General features: G+C 28.8%; 1 protein-coding gene across 1 annotated transcript; it reads left to right on the top strand.

Moving 5' to 3' along the window:
* The first annotated feature begins 5238 nt into the window (after nucleotides 1–5238).
* Nucleotides 5239–7629, top strand: LOC122856350. The gene is made up of 9 exons (XM_044158033.1): nucleotides 5239–5374; nucleotides 5458–5634; nucleotides 5727–5906; nucleotides 6022–6366; nucleotides 6447–6623; nucleotides 6687–6782; nucleotides 6850–7067; nucleotides 7154–7355; nucleotides 7511–7629. Exons 1-9 carry the CDS (start codon nucleotides 5239–5241, stop codon nucleotides 7627–7629), a joined length of 1650 nt encoding a protein of 549 aa, XP_044013968.1.
* Nucleotides 7630–24038: the final 16409 nt, after the last annotated feature.

A 24038-nucleotide genomic window follows, 5' to 3' on the forward strand; every position in this document is an offset into this window, starting at 1 on the left:
AGTCCTCAAACTACGATATGCACAAATTTATATACGTATAAGATATGAATTTGTGCATATAGTAGTTCAGGGACAAGTTCACTGATATAGCAATGAATTCGAGGACTGTTCTCAAACTACTGATTATGTATATATTTAAATATACACTCGGTGCTGATTTCCAATTTCATTAATTCAATATAGTGAAATTATTTTTACAACGAAAGTCCAAGCAGCAAGTTATTATAGATTGTATTTTATACCATAAACAAGTTGAACATTGAGTTCTTTCTTGTCATAATTTGCATTCAACAGCAATCTAGTCAGTGTGAAATAATGACAAACTCATGACGTGAAAACGTCATGTGTTTCATTTACATGAAAAATCATTGTTAATTTTTTTTTTATTATTTTGTACTTAATCATCAAGACTTAATTTTTCAGTGGACCTCCATTTAATGATTGTTTAAAGACATTCTTTCAGAATCCATGCTATTTTTACGTCATTTCTATTTCTACAAATTTTGTTTTTATCGGTACAAATAAGACCACGTCTATCTTATTTAAATAGAAAATAATTTTTTGAACAAATTTTTCTTTAGAGGTATCATGTAATTGTTATTTCAACATTTACTATTGCGGAAAAATCGAGTACATTAAAACTTCAATTTATATATATCGAAACGTCCCCAAAATATCTTATCTATAGTTTTTCGTCTGTATGTGGGTGAAAAAAAAAAATATCTTTATAAAAGCTGTAATATATATTTTCTACAATGATATATTGTCTACATATGCCTAAATTATTTGTTTATATACCCTTTTTATTTTATATATATATATATTTAAAGACGTCCTCGAAATTTAGTTTATATAAGTGAATGTCCTCAAAATCAGTTGTTTATACTTAATTGTTAATATATGCAATTTAAACAAGAATTATCTGTATAAAAACTATCATACATGATTTGTCTGAGTTTTATAGACTTATATATACCCCCACCCTATCTTCTGAAAAATGTCCTCAAAAGCATGCCAGCACAAACATATATATATAAGTATATATAACTATATATAATTTTATATATCTATATATAACTTCATATAAGTATGCATAAATATATACTGTTATATATAACTTTGTATGGATATTCAGAAATCTATCCTGAGAAAAATAAGTTATATATAACTATATATAATTATATATAATTATATATAGTTGTATATAAGGACATACAATTATGTAAAATTATACATAGTTATATATAAGAATATATAATTATATATAGTTATGTATAACTATATATAATTATATATATTTATATATAACTTCATATAAGTATGCATAAATATATACTGTTATATATAACTTTGTATGGATATTCAGAAATCTATCCTGAGAAAAATGAGTTATATATAACTATATATAATTATATACTATTATATATAATTATATATAGTTGTATATAGTTGTATATAGTTGTATATAAGGACATACAATTATGTAAAATTATACATAGTTATATATAAGAACATATATATATATATCCAGTGGTGGTTTCGGGGACATTTTTTTTTTTTGCGATTTTATTCAGTAATTGAACTTTGTACATCAATGTACATTCATGTATAGAAAAATATGCGTGTAGAAAAATATGCGTCCGGATGAATTCATAAAGAATTCACCATGAAATCATTATGAGTTCGCCATGAAATTCCGTCAATGAAACAAATATGAACTTGTTAATTCATAGTGGATTCTTCATGAATTCATAAAGAATGTAACTTTTTTTCATGTGTTCGTAATGTTTTCGTAGATTATTTTAAAGAAAAGGCATATTGTTTTTTTTCCAATTTTATTATTAAACCAATGCATAAACAAATAATTGATTTATTACATTATTATTGAGAAAAATAAAATTCAAATATACAACATGTAATTGAGACAACAATATACTTATATAATATTAATGTACGTGATACAACAATCATTTTCATAACAATAAAAATTTGTTTTATTGTTCAAACTCGAGACTATTAACTGGATCAATAATATAAAATAATTCCGGATCTTGTGGATTTGTTATTTTAAAACAAACATTCTTTATTTTATTTATTTCAACGGCAAAGAGTGGCCTATTTGAGACCACTTTTCCTATACACATATTATTTATTTCAGCACTTCGTAACGACGTTTTGACTGATGGACAAACAATATCAACTTCATTGATTATTGCAAAAGTTAATAATTGATTGTTTGTAGAAAAAATAATTTTTATAAAAATATCAATATATCCTGCACAAATTTTACTATTATTCTCGTATTTTATCAAGCTAGAGTCTGTTTTTCGTCGTCGATTATAGGATTTTGAATCGTAGACAACTCCAGCATGATAAAGTCGTTTAAAAGTAAAGCAAATATCGTTACAATCAATATTCATAGGTTTTAAAGCATTTATAATTTTTTCGTCAAATAGTATAACTTTTTTTTCTGCCCCAAGAATATACGAAGATTTTTCTATGTGTATGAGCTTTTTTCTACGCTTGGAACTTAATTCCATTTTTTCACAAAATTTTATCATTTCACTTTTTTCTTTTTCTAAAAATCTTGATTTTAATGTTATCAAATTGTTAAATGTAGATACTAAATTGCAAATTTGTAAATGTGAATACCTTGTCCCAAAAACTAAGCTCTTAAATATACCATTTAAATTTTCGTAAGGAAATAGAGATGTCGTACGAAGAGGGCCAAATTTACGCACATTGTCAGGAAGATGCAACAAAAGATGCAAGTTGCATGTCATATGATGCTCGTAATAAATTTTACGAAAATCAGATACATAATTATTTAAGCAATTAGACGCTGTATTGATCATAACTTCGCTTACGCTTTGACTACTTAAAAGTATTATTCCACATACTAATTTTTTATGATGATCAAATTGTTCTGGTGACATTATGATGCTTAAAATTGGAACTGAATAGTATAATAAAAAATTCCGTAGCTCGTGAGCTTTCCAGTATTTCCGGTCACTAATAGGTCGTGGTAAACGAGTGACAAATGAAGGTGGTTTGATATTAGCAAGTTGTTGATTAATAAATAAAGTAAAGCGACTCAATGACCCTTTTTCCTTCGTGTCTAACCATATATTAATTAATTTTTTTACAACCCCCAAATATACGCAATGCATATCATCTACTGCAGTAGTTTCAATAAAATTATCTGTAATTTGAGAGAGTACTGTTGGGCCTTTAACACCATTTACATTATCTACTTTTAAATCAAGCGCTCGTTTACCATCAATAATTGTTTCTTGACTTGTACGTAATTTTAATTTTTTAGCATACGGATAGATTCGAATATTATCAACAACTATAGTTTTTATTTTGCAAATTAAACAGCCGAAAGATGCTAGGTGTTGTTTCATATTTAACATTGATGAGCGCGCTGGTATATCACCCGTCCCACAAATTAGCTTTGCCCGAATAATTACATTGATATTATTAATAGTCATTTCAATCCCTCTATATAATTGCAAGAATGATTCACGGAAAACACTTAAAAATAAATTTACTTTTGGCTTCTCACCTCCAGACCAAATACCAGCCAATATAATGTTTTCTTTTTTACATCTATCTGCAAAAGGCAGTTCGTTAATTTGCAGAAAAAATGGCCAAGTTTGTAATTTTGAAGATTTAAAAATTGCTATTCCGTCGGTGTTCCACGTAAAAGATAAATTCCATAAGTGATTTAAAAAACCATTGTTCTCAGTAAATTTTTTATATAGTGAGCCATCAAAAATATCCTCTAAATTATTTTCAAATATTTTTTTACGATTGAAACGAGATACTAATTTATCAACAAAGCCCGGTCTATTCATAAGTTTTTCAATTTGCGGTATGATTGGTATTTCTAGAAAATAATTAATATTTAAACTCGATTGGCATTTTGGACATACTGAATTAGTGTTCATAACTTTTGTGTAACAATCAGAACAGAAAAAATGTTTTTTATAATATGTCTGATTTTTTGAAAAAAATTTTTTAAATTTATAAACAGATTTAATGCAAAGGTTTGGCTGTATGCAATGTAAAAAAATTAATTGGAGTAAATCAGCAAGACAACTTTTACTAAGTTTATGTCGAATAGTAAATATTAGAACAGATAATATACTCTCTCCAAGAGTTATAGGTGCTCCTGTGTATAATGGTTCATCGATAGACTTGAATAAATTATTTTTTAAGTATTCATTTTCATCATTTTCACTGTCGTCTGATGACTCAGTGGAAAAAGCCTCTTCTGATGAAGAAGAATCGCAGCCATGAGTAGATTCATCATGTGAACAAGTACTTTGCTCGTCTGATCTGTCATATTCCGTACTACTGGCGTCGAAATAAACATCTTGAAGACCATTGCTCGAATCTGACTGGATGCCACTTTGTAAAGCTATTTTTAAAATATTTTTATTAATTTTATTTTTATGTTTTATACATTGTGTATGTTGATATATCTATTTAAGCAAGTAAGAAATTTCAAAGCTTTTTTACTAGTTAAGGCTTATGTATTAATGTCATTTTTAATCGTAAAAAAATTAAAATTTAGATTTAAAAAATACATACACTGTCGTGAAATTTCTTCATTTCCACTCAAGGATGATGAATCACTCTGTGACATTTGAAACTCATCGGATACTCTTGGCACGAAGAAACGTCTGTCAGCCACGTTTTCATGCGCTAAATATTTATTTATTTATTAATTTTATATTATATCATATAAATGTATAAATATAAAAACCTTACAATTTTCTATATCGTTTTCGTCTTCACTGGACGAAAAATCAGCCTTTAATTTTTTTCTAATACGCCATTGAGTAGTCCTCGAGTATTCATGATATTCTCGATTACGTCGAGACATTTTAAATGTTTATGAGTATCTTTCTTTTTACGGGCACAGTCAATATTCTAAATAAATTAATATATTGATATTTATTATATTAATTTAATATTATTATGTTGAATTTTTATACGATTAAAAGTTAAAGCTTTTTATTTTTTTTTAATTGAATATTATTTATTTATTTATTCATATGTTTATTTATATTAGGTAGTCAAGTAACGTAAGTAAACAAACTTGTTGCTATACGGTAGCTCATGCATTTGTTTGTTGGAATACGTTACCAAGGAGCATTTTCTTGCTGTATAGTGTAGCTCATGCATTTGTTTTAATATTAACACAAATTTATTAAAACCCAAATAAAAATGTATTCTCTTGCTTTTTTTCAAGAAACTCAAAATATTGATACCGTTTTATCAAAAAATGTGCGACAAAAAAAAAAAAATAGTGAAGTTAAATGGGGAGGTAAATGGGTTAGTGCAAGGATATTATTAAAAAATGGTATGTGTTCATACATATATTTTTGTGGCATGTAACCTTAGATATTTTTTTTCAATTTCTTAATAAATTTTTTTCTTTTCTAGACAACAAGATGTTCCTTGATGCAATAGAAGTTGATATAAATGGCATTATTATCAAATTGCCAGATATTAATATCAACCCAGATAAAGAAACTAAATATTTAAAAAAAAAAGTAATTCATCACAATATCGATGAAGAAATAGCAGATTTACCAAATATTACTGAAGAAGCAACGCAAGGTAAAATTGCTATCAAAAAATTGTATTTTTTTATTTGTATTCATATTGTCTGTGATTAATAATTTACCTTTTTTAATTTTTATTTTTTCAAGGCTTGAAAGAAGATATACTTGTAAGCATTGATGAAAATAATAAAAGCTTTAAAAAACGTCAACTTCCGTCACCAATAGCAACTACTAATAAACGACACCAACAGAATTTTCACAATATTTCTACGGATGATGATGATTATTTATCTAACACATATGAAAGCGTTTTACAGACAAACAAGAGTAAGATAAAACCTATAGAATATTTTTCTACTTTTATTTAAATGAGCTTATTATTAACTAATCGTTTTTTCCTATTTTTACATGTTTTGAATTACTTTATACTTTATAAATAAAGACATAAAAACATATGAAGTAAATTCAGAAGACAATTATTCATCAGACGAACATGAACAGAGACAGAAAAAGCCTGAAAAAAATAAAAAATATGTAAAAAAAAATATTAAATCTATTCAGACCATCATCGATACTTCAACTGATGATGACTCGGATCAACACGAGTTAGAAAATGATAGTAAAAAGATTCGATTAAGTTCACGTGTCGACACGAGTGTGTGCAAGAGCCCAGACAATTTGACTAAAATTCAAGAGCCGTCTACACATATTCTTGGCATTACGTACAGTGATAGTTCTAATTCAAACTCTGATGAAGATGATGACAAAAAAAAAACCATTAAAAAACGTATGTTTCTTTATATATTTTCAAGATTTTTTTATTATTGTTTAAACGTCATGTTTCTTTATATTCCATTTATTTATTAGTGACGTCGATAGACCATATTTCATCTTCAGATGAAAACGTAATCAATAAAAAACAAAAAAATGAAAAACAAAATTATTCTGATATAGAACAATCAGACATCGTTAACTCAGATAATGATGAAACGAAAGCAGATACATGCAGTAAAATTACACCAGAATATCAGCCCACATTATCAGGTAAGTCAGAAAGTTTTGATAATAATAAAATAATTGAACTACTAAAAAAAATTATCTGTTTAGAAACATTTGGCATTATAAAATATTTAAAGGCTCTGAGTACAAGTCTTGGCTTACAATACCAATCTAATGAAGATCCAACAAGCAGTACAAACACTGGTATAATTATAATAATTTTTTTAAAAATATTTTACAAATTCTACTAACACAACTATTCTTTATCTAGCTACGATGGCGACTATAATATTTCTTGAAAATGCTGTAGAAGACTTAGAGTTACATAAAGTAAAAATGATCGAAAAAAAAAACGAAAAAATTGATAATTTTGATGTGGTAGCTTGCAACTCAAATAGATCATCAGCGTCAACATCGTCTGTATCAAATTCAACTCCACCACAACAACATTCTTCTAAAAATACATTAATAAATATCGAGAGAGATGTGGTAGGTTAAAATACTAGAAAATAAAATATTATATTGAATTTCAATTCTAAAAAATGTGTATATTATATTGTAAAAATTTATTTTAGAACTTGCTGATTCAAAAGTCTAAAATTGAGGTGGACAAAAACTGGATAATCAACACAACAAAATTTTTACGTGGCAATCCCGGAGAAATGGCACGACAAATCTTCAAGAAAATGATTGGAAAAGATAACCTCGCAAGAATGACAGTAAAAGAAAAGACTGGTAGAGAAATGATTCCAAAAAACCAATATGAAGCTATTGAAGGTAATAATCTTTTCATTATAATTACTGCATTATTGATAATTTATTATTTATTATTACTCTCTTATACTCTCTTATTTATTATTTATTACTAACTCTCAATAATGTAAGAATTAATGATTAGATTATTACCTTACCAGTATACTTTGATATTTCAGAATATGTTCACAACACATGTCGCAAATCAAGTAGACTATCCAAACCAGAATTTCATAAAAAAATAATGAAAATGTGTTGTACTTTACGAGAAACGGAAAAGAAAAAAAAAGCTGCTTAATTGTATTTGATTTGATTTTCATTTTCTGGTTAAATAAATGTTTTTTCTGTTGCAATTGAAAAAAAAAAGTTACATTTCTTATGGATTCATAAAGAAGTCACCATGAATCTGTGAAGCTGTTATGAATTCACCATGTATTTACTATGAATTAACAAGTTCATATTTGTTTCGTTGACGGAATTTCATGGTGAACTCATAATGATTTCATGGTGAATTCTTTATGAATTCATCCGGACGCATATTTTTCTACACGGAAAAGGAATGTTAATCTATCAATTATTTGATTAAAAATTAAAATTTTATTAATTATTGTTGTATAAGTAGTAAATATTAAAAAAGTCAACATTAACTAACGATCAAAAACAAAATTGAAATTTTATTAATTAATATTTTGTGAATAAAGGAATTTTTAACGAAGGATATTTAACTATCGATTATTTAAAATAAAATCGATATTTTTATTAATTTCAAATTGTGCAAATAATGAATATTAAAAAAATATTACTATTTTCTATCGATTGTTTTAAATAAAATCGAAATTATTATTAGTATTATAATTTAAATGGTATATATTTAAAGGAGTAGTTAAACTATCGATTATTGAAACAAAATCAATATTATTATCAATTATTTAACAAAAAATTTTTAATAATACTTATTTTTTAAATAAAAAGGACGCTTTTGACAGCCGACTTTAGGGAGGATGCACAGCCATTACGTTTTTCAATGGTGGCCGAGGGTTGTTGGGGCCCGCCCTTAGTATTGGCTAGTCCCTTTACCTATTTTTTAATAACGCCTACTCAGGAGAGTGGTTTTGGGCCTTAGGGTGGTTCCGTTTTTTCGAGATGAAAGTGACTTCTTCCTAATTCTTTCCTGCCGCTTGTCGTAGTTTTCGTTCAAATTTCTGTGGAGCCCGTATATATATATATTAGACCGTTTCAAAAAAAAATTTTTTCTCTCCCTGCCAAATCTTAGTATTCAATAAGAGAAACAATCTACTATTTTCAATTTTTTTTTTTTTTTTTTTTTTTAATGTCGCTCATCGACTTTGAATATTTTCCATTTAAAATACATGTAAGCAAAGTGTTTATTTTATACTTTTGTTCATAACTTTATCAATTTTTAAGTTAGAGACTTGGAAATACGACCATTCGAAAGCTTAAAAAAAAAGCTTTGAAATACATATTGGAAAAAAAATTTTTAATCATCTGTTTCATAAAATCATAGACGATTTTATTGTATACACCAAAATAAAAAAATTTTCATCGATTGGTACTTTTGAGGACTATCGTTATGACACTGTTTCAACCCTTCACTTACCTTATTTATTCGAATCCTTTGTATTTTAGTATTGTGTTGGCATGAATTTAGAAGGTACAAAAAATAGAAGTAGTAAATTTTACATTTTTAATACATAAAATTTAAGATTTGACACAAGTCATCAAAACAACCGATGCATGAAGAATTTATCTATGTAATGGTGGTTTCGAGGACTTTTCTTTTCAAATTTTAATTATCCCTTTAATATAACCCAATGACTGTTTTTACGGTGGCAATAGTCCTTATATCTATTGATTAATACTTATATTGAATATCAATTCACAAAATGTATCAGGGACATATGATAAGACTTTTTTGTTATCGTTTTAACTTGATGTCCCCAAAACCTCCGATAGATTTTTTTAAAAAACTATGTAATGGAGGTTTCAAGGACTTTTCTTTTAAAAATTCACTTATCTTCTTAAAATAACTCAATGACGGTTTAACGGCGGCAAAAGTCGTTATATCTATTGATTAATACTTATATTGAATAATGATTCATAAAATGTATCAGAGCCATATGATAGGACTTCTTTATTATCATTTTAACTTGATGTCCCCAAAACCTCCGATAGATTTTTTTAAAAAAACTATGTAATGGAGGTTTCAAGGACTTTTTTTTAAAAAATTCACTTATCTTTTTAAAATAACTCAATGACTGTTTTGACGGTGGCAATAGTCCTTATATCTATTGATTAATACTTATATTGAATAACAATTCACAAAATGTATCAGAGCCATATGATAGGACTTCTTTATTATCATTTTAACTTGATGTCCCCAAAACCTCCGATAGATTTTTTTAAAAAAACTATGTAATGGAGGTTTCAAGGACTTTTCTTTCAAAAATTCAATTATCACTTTAATTCAACCCAATGACTGCCTTGACGGTTGCAATATTTCTTATATATGTTGATTAATACTTATATTGAATGACAATTTATAAAATGTGTTAGGGCCATATGATAGGACTTGAAGATAAAACACTATTTATATATCTTACATGATGTCCTCGAACCCTTTTATTATATTTTTTTATCCGGATTATGTTGGTCGTTCTGAAGACTTTTCATAGAACTTAAACGAACTAATGATAGAAAATAGAGTACAGAGTTATGACTGTTTGGAATACGTGTATAACATCATCTATTTCTACGAAGTGGACTGAATCCGAGAAACTGGAAAAATATCAGTGAAAAACGGAAAAATATCATAGAATAAAAGAAATATTAGAAGAAAAATTTTTGAACTTGCAATTAAAGAGTTCTGAGAGTAAACATACAATGCGGCCATTTTTTAAGTCATACTTAACGATTGTATGAATTTCAGTATGGGCTTCATGTTCCTAAAAGCACTAACGGAAGAAGTTTATGGTTTGGTACGTTCCGTGGACACCAAGAAAAATTAAGTAGAACTTGTAACAAAGACAACAGTCTTTCTCTAAATACCTACTGTCTATAACAAATAGTTTCAGTTATTGCTATCGAAAATAATTCAGTTTCGGTTTTCCCGAAGGTATCTAAGAATTTCTAATGCTACTAAATTAAGGCGGTATCTCGTTGTTCAGGCTACTGGTTCAAAGTAATCAATCATTTCCAAGGTTCCGGAAAACCGGAAAAAATGGTCTCAACTTTCTATGTTAAAAGAATACAGAACGACCGTCTTCCAAATCAACGCGATTTTCGTCGGAGAATTTCCTTATATTTTGATTTCATGTGATATTCCTTATGATTAAATTCGTCCAATAAATTATTAAAACTATAATAAATTACAGTGTAGAAGAATGGCCTTATTTCGAGTTTGAAATATTTATTTTATAATTTCTGGTATAGGCTGCGAGTCCTCAAAACCACCGTTCTACGAATAAAAAACTTTTGCAGCATGGTGGTTTTAAGGACGTCTCAAAATTACGTCGTTGATTCCGTTTTGATTCAAGTATGGTTTAAGATTATCAGAAAGGTTCTATGAAATTTCCAAACTCGCAGGTCCCGTGTACACCGAGAAAGTTTGAGTAGACTTGTAACATAGACAACGGTCATTCTCTAAATACCTACTGTCTAACAAATAGTTTCAGTTATTGCTATCGAAACAAATAAAGTTCCGGTTTTCTCGGAGGTATCTAAGAATTTTTAATGCTACTAAATTAAGGCGGTATCTCGTTGTTTAGGCTACTGGTTCAAAGTGATCAATCATTTCTAAGGTTCCGGAAAACCGGGAAAATGGTCTCAACTTTCCATGTTGAAAGAATACAGAACGACCGTCTTTCCAGTCAACGCGTTTTTCGTCGGAGAATTTCCTTATATTTTGGTTTTATGTGATTGTCCTTATGATTCGATTCGTTCAATAAATTATTAAAACTATAATAAATTACAGTGTAGAAGAATGGCCTTATTTCAAGTTTGAAATATTTATTTTATACTTTCCGATATAGGCTGCAAGTCCCTAAAACCACCGTTCTACGAATAAAAAACTTTCGCAGTATGGTGGTTTTGAGGACGTCTCAAAATTACGTCGTTAATTCCGTTTTGATTCAAGTATGGTTTAAGATTATCAGAAAGGTTCTACTATGAAATTTCCAAATCCGCACGTTTCGTGGACACCAAGAAAAATTACGTAGAACTTGTAACAAAGACAACGGTCTTTCTCTAAATACCTACTGTCTAACAAATAGATTGCTATCGACACGAATTCAGTTTCGGTTTTCCTGAAGGTATCTAAGAATTTTTAATGCTATTCAATCAAGGCGGTATCTCGTTGTTCAGGCTATTGTTTCAAGGTGATCAATCATTTCTGAGGTTTCGGAAAACCGGAAAAAATTGTCTTAACTTTCCATGTTGAAAGAATTCAGAACGACCGTCTTTCCAGTCAACGCGTTTTTCGTCGGAGAATTTTTCTTATATTTTGGTTTCATGTGATAGTCCTTATGATTCGATTCGCCCAATAAATTATTAAGACTATAATAAATTCCAGTGTAGAAGAATGGCCTTATTTCGAGTTTGAAATATTTATTTTATAATTTCCGGTATAGGCTGCAAGTCCTCAAAACCACCGTTCTACGAATAAAAAACTTTCGCAGTATGGTGGTTTTGAGGACGTCTTAAAATTACGTCGTTAATTCCGTTTTGATTTAAGTATGGTTTGAGATTATCAGTAAGATTCTATGAAATTTCCAAACCTGCACGTTTCGTAGACAGCAAGAAAGTTTGAGTAGAACTTGTAAGAAAGAAAACGGACTTTCTCTAAATACCTACTGTCTAACAAATAAATTCAGTTATTGCTATCGACATGAATTCAGTTTCGGTTTTCCCGAAGGTATCTAAGAATTTTTAATGCTATTTAATCAAGGCGGTATCTCGTTGTTCAGGCTATTGGTTCAAGGTGATCAATTATTTCTAACGTTCCGGAAAACCGGAAAAATGGGTCTCAACTTTCCATGTTAAAAAAATACAGAACTACCGTCTTTCCAGTCAACGCGTTTTTCGTCGGAGAATTTCCTTATATTTTGGTTTTATGTGATTGTCCTTATGATTCGATTCGTTCAATAAATTATTAAAACTATAATAAATTACAGTGTAGAAGAATGGCCTTATTTCAAGTTTGAAATATTTATTTTATACTTTCCGATATAGGCTGCAAGTCTCTAAAACCACCGTTCTACGAATAAAAAACTTTCGCAGTATGGTGGTTTTGAGGACGTCTCAAAATTACGTCGTTAATTCCGTTTTGATTCAAGTATGGTTTAAGATTATCAGAAAAGTTCTACTCTAAAATTTCCAAATCCGCACGTTTCGTGGACACCAAGAAAAATTACTTAGAACTTGTAACAAAGACAACGGTCTTTCTCTAAATACCTACTGTCTAACAAATAGATTGCTATCGACACGAATTCAGTTTCGGTTTTCCTGAAGGTATCTAAGAATTTTTAATGCTATTCAATCAAGGCGGTATCTCGTTGTTCAGGCTATTGTTTCAAGGTGATCAATCATTTCTGAGGTTTCGGAAATCCGGAAAAAATTGTCTTAACTTTCCATGTTGAAAGAATTCAGAACGACCGTCTTTCCAGTCAACGCGTTTTTCGTCGGAGAATTTTTCTTATATTTTGGTTTCATGTGATAGTCCTTATGATTCGATTCGCCCAACAAATTATTAAGACTATAATAAATTCCAGTGTAGAAGAATGGCCTTATTTCGAGTTTGAAATATTTATTTTATAATTTCCGGTATAGGCTGCAAGTCCTCAAAACCACCGTTCTACGAATAAAAAACTTTCGTAGTATGGTGGTTTTGAGGACGTCTCAAAATTACGTCGTTGATTCCGTTTTGATTTGAGTATGGTTTGAGATTATCAGAAAGGTTCTATGAAATTTCCAAACCCGCACGTTCCGTCGACACCAAGAAAGTTTGAGTAGAACTTGTAACATAGACAACGGTCTTTCTCTAAATCTTACTGTCTAACAAATAGTTTCAGTTATTGTTATCAAAACGAATTAAGTTTCGGTTTTCCCGACGGTATCTAAGAATTTCTAATGCTACTAAATTAAGGCGGTATCTCGTTGTTCAGGCTACTGATTCAAGGTGATCAATCATTTCTGAGGTTTCGGAAAACCGGAAAAAATTGTCTCAACTTTCCATGTCGAAAAAATACAGAACGACCGTCTTTGCAGTCAACGCGTTTTTCGTCGGAGAATTTTCTTATATTCTGGTCTCGTGTGATAGTCTTCAGGATTTGATTTGTCAAATAAATTATTAAAACTATAACAAGTTACAGTGTAGAAGAATGGCTTCATTTTAAGTTTGTAAGATTAAGTTTATAATTTCCGGTATAGGCTGCAAGTCCTCAAAACCACCGTTCTACGACTAAAAAAATTTCGTAGTATGGTGGTTTTGAGGACGTTTTGAAAATACGTCGTTAATTCCGTTTATATTTGAGTATCGTTTGAGATTATCAGAAAGGTTCTATGAAATTTCTAAACCTCTACTCATATTCAAATTTTAGCATATGTCCTTGAAACAACCATTCCAAAATTATAAAAATTGTATGTCACGGTGCTTTCGAGGACTTTCAACAATTATTTGATGAACAATTTTTTTTTTGTGTTTTCCGAAAAAACTTGTTGTTATGTCTTATAGATTTCAGATATCCGTAAAGATTCTTAAAAACGAGTACACTATTCCTGCGTATTCCTGTGCATTTTCTATTTTTACAGAATATCTTCAAAACTGCCAATAGCTGGAGATACGAAATCCGTAAAATGGTGGTTTTGGCGACATTTAGATTAAAGTAGAATCGAAAGTTATTATCCAGTCGACTGCAATTTCAACGATGAATTTCATGAAAAGGGAAGAATCTTATTGAGAACTGCCAGAAAATTCATATCGAAATTCATAAATTCGACTGTTCCATCGAATTGAGGTTCCAAAAATTAAGTCCTCAAAACTGCCTCTGTGTGAAAAAAAAAAGGTAGTTATTGGTGGTTTCGGGGACATGCAATATTAAAACAGATATAATTATGTTAAATGTTATTATAAAGCATAGTGATATTTTCTTTATACTGAAAATTCACTGAGAACATGTTTGTAGTTTGAATTGAATCGTAAAAATGCATTTAGCGCAGTAATGTTGCTTTTTTATCAAAAGTCCTTGAAACCTCCAGTAGATCGAAAAATGATGTTCTTGGAATGGAGGTTTCAGGGACACACGAAAAAATTCTTATTTTGGTAAATAATTGAATTTTTTCATCGAATCATTACTATTTATAGTTTAAGATGGAATCAATTGAAGATAAATCGGTCGTAATACCTACTTCACATTTCAATTTATGAAAATTATACCTGGTAAAATAAAAAGTCCTCAAAACCACCAAAGCATATTTTTCAAATGGGGTTTTGAGGACCGTCCTCAAAACCACCATTAACTGAGATGTTGTTTTGGGGACCGTCCTCAAAACCACCAAATGTCCTCAAAACCACCATTGTATATATGAAGTAGTCCCCGAAACCACCACTGTATGTATATATAATTATATATAATTATACCTAGTTCTATATCATTATATATAAGTATATATATATATATATCATTATATATAATAATATATCGTTGTATATAGCTGTCGATATAAAATATTTTTTGTACTGAAACATTTCATAAGAAAACACCACTCATCATTGTGGTCAAAATGGCGTTGAATTTTACCATAATAAATTTCATCCTTGTTCATAATAATCTCTGTTCATAATAATTTGAACGGTATCGTTATTCGTTTTTATTTTTTTGTAAGTTTTCGAGGTATGTAATGTGTCACCCACACGTACTCTTGCATAGGACCTTTCTTTTAAAAATCGATATATTTTGTGAAACTAGCAATTACTTTTCATTCTGTTTCCGTCTCCTTTTTTTATAATGGTTAAGAGTTCATATTGCTTTGTATTTATTTAATTTATACGATAATTTATACGATTAATGTTAAATGCATTTATTAAAATTCGAACTCCGTGAGCAATTTTGATATTTTTAACAAGTTCAGTACCTATATTTAATTACTTAAGTTACAACATAATCTTCGTTTGTAACCATTTTTATAAATTCATCTTGTCACAGACTTGAGATAAATCTAAATTTAAGTATCTTTAAGAGTTATCCAAAGATGTTGACAAAAAGTCCAAATTAAACCTTAATTTCATATAAAAAAAAATTGTCCACTTTACGTTTTTGGACTAACATAAGTCATGTCTGATATTAAATAAGACGAGTCATGCTTTATGAGGACAGAAATTTTCATACCATCATGTAGTTGCGCTCGTGGCTCAGTGGGAAAACGTTAGATTAAGAATTCGTGTTTGCGCCGGTCAAGGGTTCGAATCCTCTCATGTGTTAGGTTTAAAAAAAATAAAAAAAAAAACAGCCGCGATTACAACCAAATTGTCAAAGTTGCGCATCGCTCTTCAGTTAATTAACAAAATAAAAAAAAATTTTTTTATATATAATATAATGTGTCACAGATCTTCATATAATTATATACAACTATATATAAATATATATAACTATATATAATTATATATAATTATATATATAAACCTTTTTTCCCGAGTATACATATATCTATATATAGTTATATATGTCTATATATAGATATATATATCTATATATAGTTACATATATCTATATATAGTTATATATATATATAAATAATGTTATATATAACTATATATAACTATATATACTTATATATAACTCGTTTTTCTCGGGAACTTACAAGTGGTTTTTTCAAGATTAGTAGAAGCAAACCTTAAAGTTAATCATAAAAAATGCTATTTTTTTCAAAGAGAAGTACTATTCCTTGGATATGTGATTAATGGTACAGAATTTAAGTGTCAACAAGATGAAATTAAAACAGTTTTAGAATGGCCAACTCCGAGTAATATTACTGAACTACAAAGTTTCTTAGGCTTATGCTCTTATTATAGAAAATTTGTAAAAAATTTTGCAAATATTGCAAAACCATTACATAAATTAACTGAAAAAAATAAACAGTTTTCATGGAATAATGATGCTGAAATAGCCTTTAAAAAATTAAAAGATATTCTAACTTCATTCCCAATCCTAACAACTCCAAAATTAAATGGTGAATTTATATTAGATACTGATGCATCAAATTTTGCATTAGGATGCACTCTTTCACAAATTCAAAATAATGAGGAAAAAGTAATAGCATATTTTAGCAAATGCCTTAATAAAACAGAAAAAAATTACTGTGTAACCAGAAGAGAATTATTAGCTATAATTAAATCAGTTGAGCATTTCCGTCATTATTTAATTGGAAAAAAATTTACAATTCGGACTGATCACGCATCATTGAGATGGCTCATATCGTTTAAAAATTTAGAAGGTCGAATGGCAAGATGGATGGAAATTTTAAGTAACTTCGATTTTGAAATACAGTATCGACCAGGCAAAATACATTTTAATGCAGATGCACTATCGAGAAGACCATGCACTTGTAAAAAATGTACTAAAAATTTTAATAACAGAAGGAAGATAAACATACAATTTTTCAAATTGTTTGTAATGTAGATCTAAACAAAAAAAGAAACACAGTTTTTTTTACAAAAAGGAGCGTCAAGTATTCGAAATCCCCACTAATTATGTGATTATAGTAATTTTATTTTATATTGATATTTATTAATTTTTTACATACAAAAAGATATAATACCAAAATAAGTCAAGAAGGAAATATTTAACGCATATAATTAAGTCTTAATCTTTGACAAAATTTTATACTTGACCCCGCCCGGTTCTTCCCAAATAAAATTTGAAGCCTACACACGTCTCGACAACAGAGTTAATGGTATTTTCCAATTATCCATTATTATATATATATACCCTTCACATTTTATCTAGGCTTAGGACTGGCAGCGTACAATCTCGTTACCTTGCCGGCGTGTTTAAAAAAATATATATATACATATATATATATACCGGCCTCTATACATATATATATATACTTATTTCGTCAATCAACAATTCAATAATGAATGCGTATGACACAATATGACACGAGCGCCGAATATATATTTTACAGTGTCCACTATGCAATTTTCCCAGATATCACCAAAAAATCTAAATGAATTCAGTTACAATGCTAATAAGCTAAGGGTTTAAACTCACGATAAGCCTAGTTTCGCTTGTAAAGCGCACTGAGCACGCGCAACAAGTTGGGTTGTGTCGAACTTGTAAACATGGCCGTCCTAATTCCCATGAAAGTAGTAATATGTCCCCAGCCATCGTGGTTTTTCTAGTAATTTTACGTGTTGCGCATGCTTAGATCACTCAGAATTACGTCAGCCATGTTTACAAGCAAAAGTTAGCTTGTCGTGCGTTTGAGCTCTAAGACATTAATTTAATATAATTCAAATACTTTTCATAGATTTTCAAAAAAATCACACTTGTCACGCTCTATTCTTGTCTTTTTTATATGAAACTACTATAATAAAGTTGCAAGGTTGTGACTGCGCATACATTTATGTTGAAAGTGAACGACTACTAAATTTCAGTAGATCTGCATTAGTGTGAAAGTCTTTAAATTTTATTTGGGAAGAACCGGGCGGGGTCAAGTATAAAATTTTGTCAAAGATTAAGACTTAATTATATGCGTTAAATATTTCCTTCTTGACTTATTTTGGTATTATATCTTTTTGTATGTAAAAAATTAATAAATATCAATATAAAATAAAATTACTATAATCACATAATTAGTGGGGATTTCGAATACTTGACGCTCCTTTTTGTAAAAAAAACTGTGTTTCTTTTTTTGTTTAGATATCACATCTTTTTGTAAAGTCCTTCAATCATTCGATAGAAAAAACTATAATATTAAGAAGTATATAAAATTACTTGGTACCATCCGTATTAATTTTTGTTCGTTCTAAAAAAAAAATATGTAAGCTTTTTTTGCATTACTTCACCAGTTTTTGCTGGCAACGAACAAATTATCAATTTTTATCCAGCTAGTATTTTTGCGGAAATAACTGACAAAATAACTAACTTTATACGTAGAACCCAATCAGCGCCAAATTGGCAAATTTAAGAAGCTCGAGGTACAGGACATATTTTGTCCCATTTCCAATGTACGGAGTTGACTCTTCTTCTTTCTAGTCTTCTTGGTAGAACCACAAATGTGAATTTTAGAAGTAGGTATTCCTTTGATAATTAAGCAATTATCATTTTTACTTGACCATTTAAATTTATTGATGTAGAGTAGACTTAAAACAATGATATCATTAATTTTGAGGACTTCAATCTTTCTTAGAATTTTCGTTGATCTAAAACAATCGACACATGTACCAACCCCTTCGTGCCACAATGATAGTGATTGATCGATAAGTTTCTTGCAAAATGGATGTGTTATTTTTATTTGGTATTAAAAGATTTATCATAAATTCGTTTGACAAGGAAACATTTGCATATGAACACGATTCACATTTTTCTAAATACTTTTGTTCGTAGCTACAATTGTATATTGCTAATGAAAAATGAATAACACCATAGAGCTGTGAAGTCGTAGAGACCGAGCGGAGACTCGATTCGTCAGTGAGCGAGAAAACTTACCGATGAGGGCACTCATTCATGAAGCATAAAGCATTGCAGCAAAAACTTGCGTGTGAACACACAGCTCTAAAATTGAATACACTTGACAACAATAGAAAAATATATAAAATATCGATAATTGATAAAACAATAATAAAAAAATATTAATAAGCCAAAAATAACAAAATATAAAATACACTTTATTTAACATGGAAATATTTCAAAAACAGTTTTTTTTCGAAAATTCAGGGTTTTCTACAATCAAATAACCAATACTTGACATCAATTTTAGGGTGCGAACTCATGACAAGCTAAAATTTCCGCTTGTTAACATGGCGGCTATAAAAATCACCAAAAAGTAACTAAATTTACTAAATTTATCGCGAATCCGTGATTTTAGAACAAGCTTGGTGGTGTCAAGCTTGTTCTGCAGTCACGGAGAGACACCACGGATTTGCAGTCAATTCAGTAAATAGTAGTTAATTCAGTGATAATTTAGTGAATTTAATTACTTTTTGGTTATTTTTATAGCTGCCATGTTTATAAGCGGAAATTTTAGCTTGTCGTGAGTTCGCACCCTTACTTTGATTATTATTGTCAGGATCTTTAACACCTGTAACATCCATCATAGATGGACAGATACAGTGGTTTTGAATTTTTTAAAGTTGCAGTTGCAGATGTATTGTCTTTTGGTGTTGGAATTACCAAAACTCTGCTTTTCGTATCTTTTATTATAAAGGTGCAGCCTTTTTAGTTTTAACTCTACGCTTCCAATCCATGAAATCTGTATAAATAATATATTTTACAATGAATAAATATAATTTATATTAGAAAATATCACACTAATTATTATTAATGAAATGAATAAATGAACAAATAACATTGTAATCACTATCATCATTAAGAAAAGCGAATTCTTCCATCTTCACTGGATAATGATGCTTGTTTCAAATGTGTTTTCTCTGTTTTAAATAAGTATACTCATATATATTCACAAATTCATCACAACCTACGAATGGACAATTTATAGTTTGATACTCTGAGACTTGATGACAATGTGAATAGTGATAATACAAGTTTGTTTTATTTGGATATTCTTCATCACAGTATACACAAGTTTCGTTTTCAGTTATTGTCTTAACCAGCTCAATTTTATGAATTCAACTTGTATAAGCATGAAGACTTCTTTTTCCACTAAAAATTTTATTGCACTGGTTACATTTAATTTCATTCTTTTCTTCTATTGTTTTTCATTTGTAAATGTAAATGAATTGTCACCAAAATATCACACAATTGCACACAATACAAATTTATAAAATTTACTTAATTACTATATGCATCAATCTATATTGATATTATTTATTTATTGTATTATTATAATATTAATTACCTTGACAATTAATATCCAAATTCCAATCAAATAAATATATAATTATGAATATTTTTTATATAATAACATAATAATATATATATATTTCCAAAAGCACAATAAATACGAAAAGATATATAAACAAAAGGTTACGTTCATCAGGAAACATGTGTATGTTGTATATATTAGCATAATTAGCATGACAGGATTTGCAGGTATGTGAAGTTAGCACAATCAAACCGGACTATATCAGGAGTTACGTGCGAATTATATGCGTTTTTTGTGCGGAATCCGCAATTTTCGTGCGTTTTTTTTTGTTTTTTATAGTCTGGTTTGATTATGCTATAAATGTATGTGCTAACTTTACAGACCTGGGATTCGCGCCTATATCCCAACAACATATGGCGCACGCACCATCGATGCGATATTAAATACTATACTGACATATATAAAGGATTTTTTACACCATCTAAATATGTTAGTTTTTTTGCTCTATAGACAGATGCTTTTAGCAGCTGATTTTGATATTGAAAAATAAATCCTTTCGTAAATAATTTCGTAAATAAAAATATTTTATATTTCTATTTACATATCCTGTAAAAAAAAAAACTCATTAAACTTGACGGAAAGAAAAATAAACAATAACAACATGAGACTTGGGAACATAGGTTGAAGTATCATTATTTGATTCGCGCCATCGATGCGATATTGAATACTATACTGACATATATAAAGGTTTTTTCACACCATCTAAATATGTTAGCTTTCTTGCTCTATAGACCGATGCTTCTGGCAGCTGATTTAGATAATCGAAAATAAATCCTTTCGTAAATAAAAATATTTTATATTTTTGTTTACACATGATGTAAAAAAAAAACTCATTAAACTTAATGGAAAAAAAAATAAACAATAACATGTGACTTGGGAACATAGCTTAAAGTATCATTATTTAATTTGCGCCATCGATGCGATATTGGATACTGTGGTAAATATAAAGGTTTCCCACACCATCTACTACTACCTTGCACAATTTCATTTTTATAATGTTGTCAAATTGCTCTGGACTTGGAAACCATATTGCTTTGATCTGATTTGGTTTTATAATGTTTGTCAGAGTGCAGTAAGGTTTTATAAATAATCTTCAAGAAAAACGCAATTTCTAAAAATGATTTTAAAGTTTAAAAAAAAGGTATACATCTCAAAAATCTGTTTTTATTTTTATTAACGTACAACGCTAGTAAACTTGATGGAATGAGAATGTTCTGAAATTTTGAGATTAGAAAAATGAAATAATAACGAATCTTAATATGCTCTTAGAATTATAGGTAATAATATTCGTTTTTTTTATATTAATTATTAAAGTAAGCCTGTTTTAGAGAGGTTATACATGGCTCTTATGGGAGCAAGTGTGACTAAATAATTTGAAACATAAACAAATGTGGTCAAATGAAATGACAGATTTCCCAAAAACTACTGAATTATAAAAAAAAATATCAAGTTTTTTTTGATACCAATATTATTGGGGCAAATAATATTAGATTTTTTGTAATTATAAAAACTATCCACAAAAAAATGGAATTTCATCAGGTTTTTCACTGTTTATCACCATCAATCTGACAACATAATAAACACAATTCAGTGTTTTTTTTTTAAATACGATTATAAAATTTTTTTTATGGAAAAATGATTCTTTATGCTATAAAATAATTATACTGATCAAAATATATATAAATAATGATTGATTTCATACATAAAAAACTAATTGAAAATATTTTTTTTTATTTATTTGGGGTTGTCAAGCATGAATATTTCCTGTGTTAAGGTACAACCGGCCAAAATTTTTGGGGGCGTGTCCTCAATATACTGCCTATGCTTTTACATGGATAGTTTTTGCGTTACCAACCCCAAATAACTAAAAAAATGGATCTTTCTCGGTCGTTTGTGGCTTATTAATAATACTTTTTACTAGAGAATCTTATCATTTCGTCTATGTTATTGCATAATATATCATATTATTGTAATTTCAACAATTTTAATTAGTTTTTATTTTCTCGTAATGACCCCGGCAATAGTGCTTTTTTTGTCAGTTTGCAACACTGATCTTGACGCCATCTTAATATCTATTTTATGAATGTATGTGTGTGTATTCTGTGTAAAAGCTAAACATGGATGCTAAATTTTGCTCAATTTGTTGTTTAAAAGCAATGCAGTCACGACATTTTGTAGTTCACTCTTCGATAAAAATCTAAAGTTTTTCGAAAGATCAGAAGATTGCGTGCTATTGGGTACAGGCAAAAATCATACTCTCTCGAGACAAGAACTACAAGACTTAAACCATGATATTGACACTTGTTTTTCTTATAACAAAATTATTTGCAAAGGTGTAAGATATGTTACTTTTTCATATCATGAATCGCGATGTAAAAAATCGAACGATTCTATTGTGTTGCTTCGTTCCGGGCAAATTGGAAAGATATTAAAAATTTATAAAATATCTTATCAAAATCATGAAAGAATAATTTTATATATAAATTTGTTTCATATCGAACAAAACTTTTTGCGTACACCAGATGTTACGATCGAACATATAAATAGGGTTACCATATCTCGAAAAAGCCAAATCAGGACATTTTCCTCCCACTCCAAAATTTTACCCCCTCCACCTATAAATTTATGTTTCAAGTAGATAATCATAACAATTCATTTATTTTGATTATATGTTACTTATTCATTTGTTTTCTTTTAATTATTCAATAATTATTCATCAAAATTACACAAACGATAGAAAAATTTTTTACAGTAGTTAATTTTTTTGTCTAAATTAATCCATCAAAAATTAATTGGTAAGCAAAATCCTTTCGTTAGGCTTTTTTGTTATAGCTTTTAAGTTGTTAAATTGATAATTATTTAAACAAACTGAAAGCTATGAGAAAAATGGCTAAGGAAGGAAGTTGCTTACCAATTAATTTTTGAAAAATTACTTTGGCTAAAGAAAATAATTAGCGAGCTACATCCTTTTTTTAGCAACTTGACAATATAGCTTTTTATTTATTCAAACAAATTGAAAGCTATAGGAAAAATGGCTAAGAAATAGATGTTGCTTACCAATTGATTGTCAATAGGATTTCGACGTAATTGAGACTTCCAGAGATATTTACAGAGTAATCTCCAGACTATTTTCATAATATCTCCGGATTTTTTCCGGAATTTTCGCTTAAAAAAAACCAACAAAAAAAAATAGAAAAATTAATAAAAGAACCAGAAATAAGAGTTTACATCCGAAATATAAAAACCGAATTTTCTTCCAAGATAATCCGGAGAAAATCCGAATAAATTCCGGATTAATATCTCCGGTAGTCTCAATTGTGAATTGCGTAGAAAATTCTGAGAAATCCGGAAAAAATCCGGATAAATTATTTCTACCAGGAAATTGAAAGCTATAGAAAAAATGGCTAAGGAAAGGATGTTGCTTACCAATTAATTTTTGAAGAATCAATTTAGCTAAAAAATTTAACTGGCAAGCCACATTCTTTCTTTAGCCATTTGTTAATAGCTTTTTATTTATTTAAACAAATTATAAGCAGTAAAAAAAATGGCTAAGGGAAGGATGTGGCTTACTTATTCATTTTTAAA

The sequence above is a fragment of the Aphidius gifuensis genome, linkage group LG5, assembly GCF_014905175.1.
Source record: "Aphidius gifuensis isolate YNYX2018 linkage group LG5, ASM1490517v1, whole genome shotgun sequence".
NCBI classification, from domain to species: domain Eukaryota; kingdom Metazoa; phylum Arthropoda; class Insecta; order Hymenoptera; family Braconidae; genus Aphidius; species Aphidius gifuensis.

Bases quoted from the DNA above. Each gene is read 5' to 3' on its own strand.
- LOC122856350 (XM_044158033.1), top strand. From the start codon at position 5,239: ATGTATTCTCTTGCTTTTTTTCAAGAAACTCAAAATATTGATACCGTT. The intron at 6,367-6,446 runs GTATGTTTCTTT...TTTATTTATTAG, and splicing joins AAAAAAAACCATTAAAAAAC to TGACGTCGATAGACCATATT. The intron at 7,068-7,153 runs GTAGGTTAAAAT...AATTTATTTTAG, and splicing joins TAAATATCGAGAGAGATGTG to AACTTGCTGATTCAAAAGTC.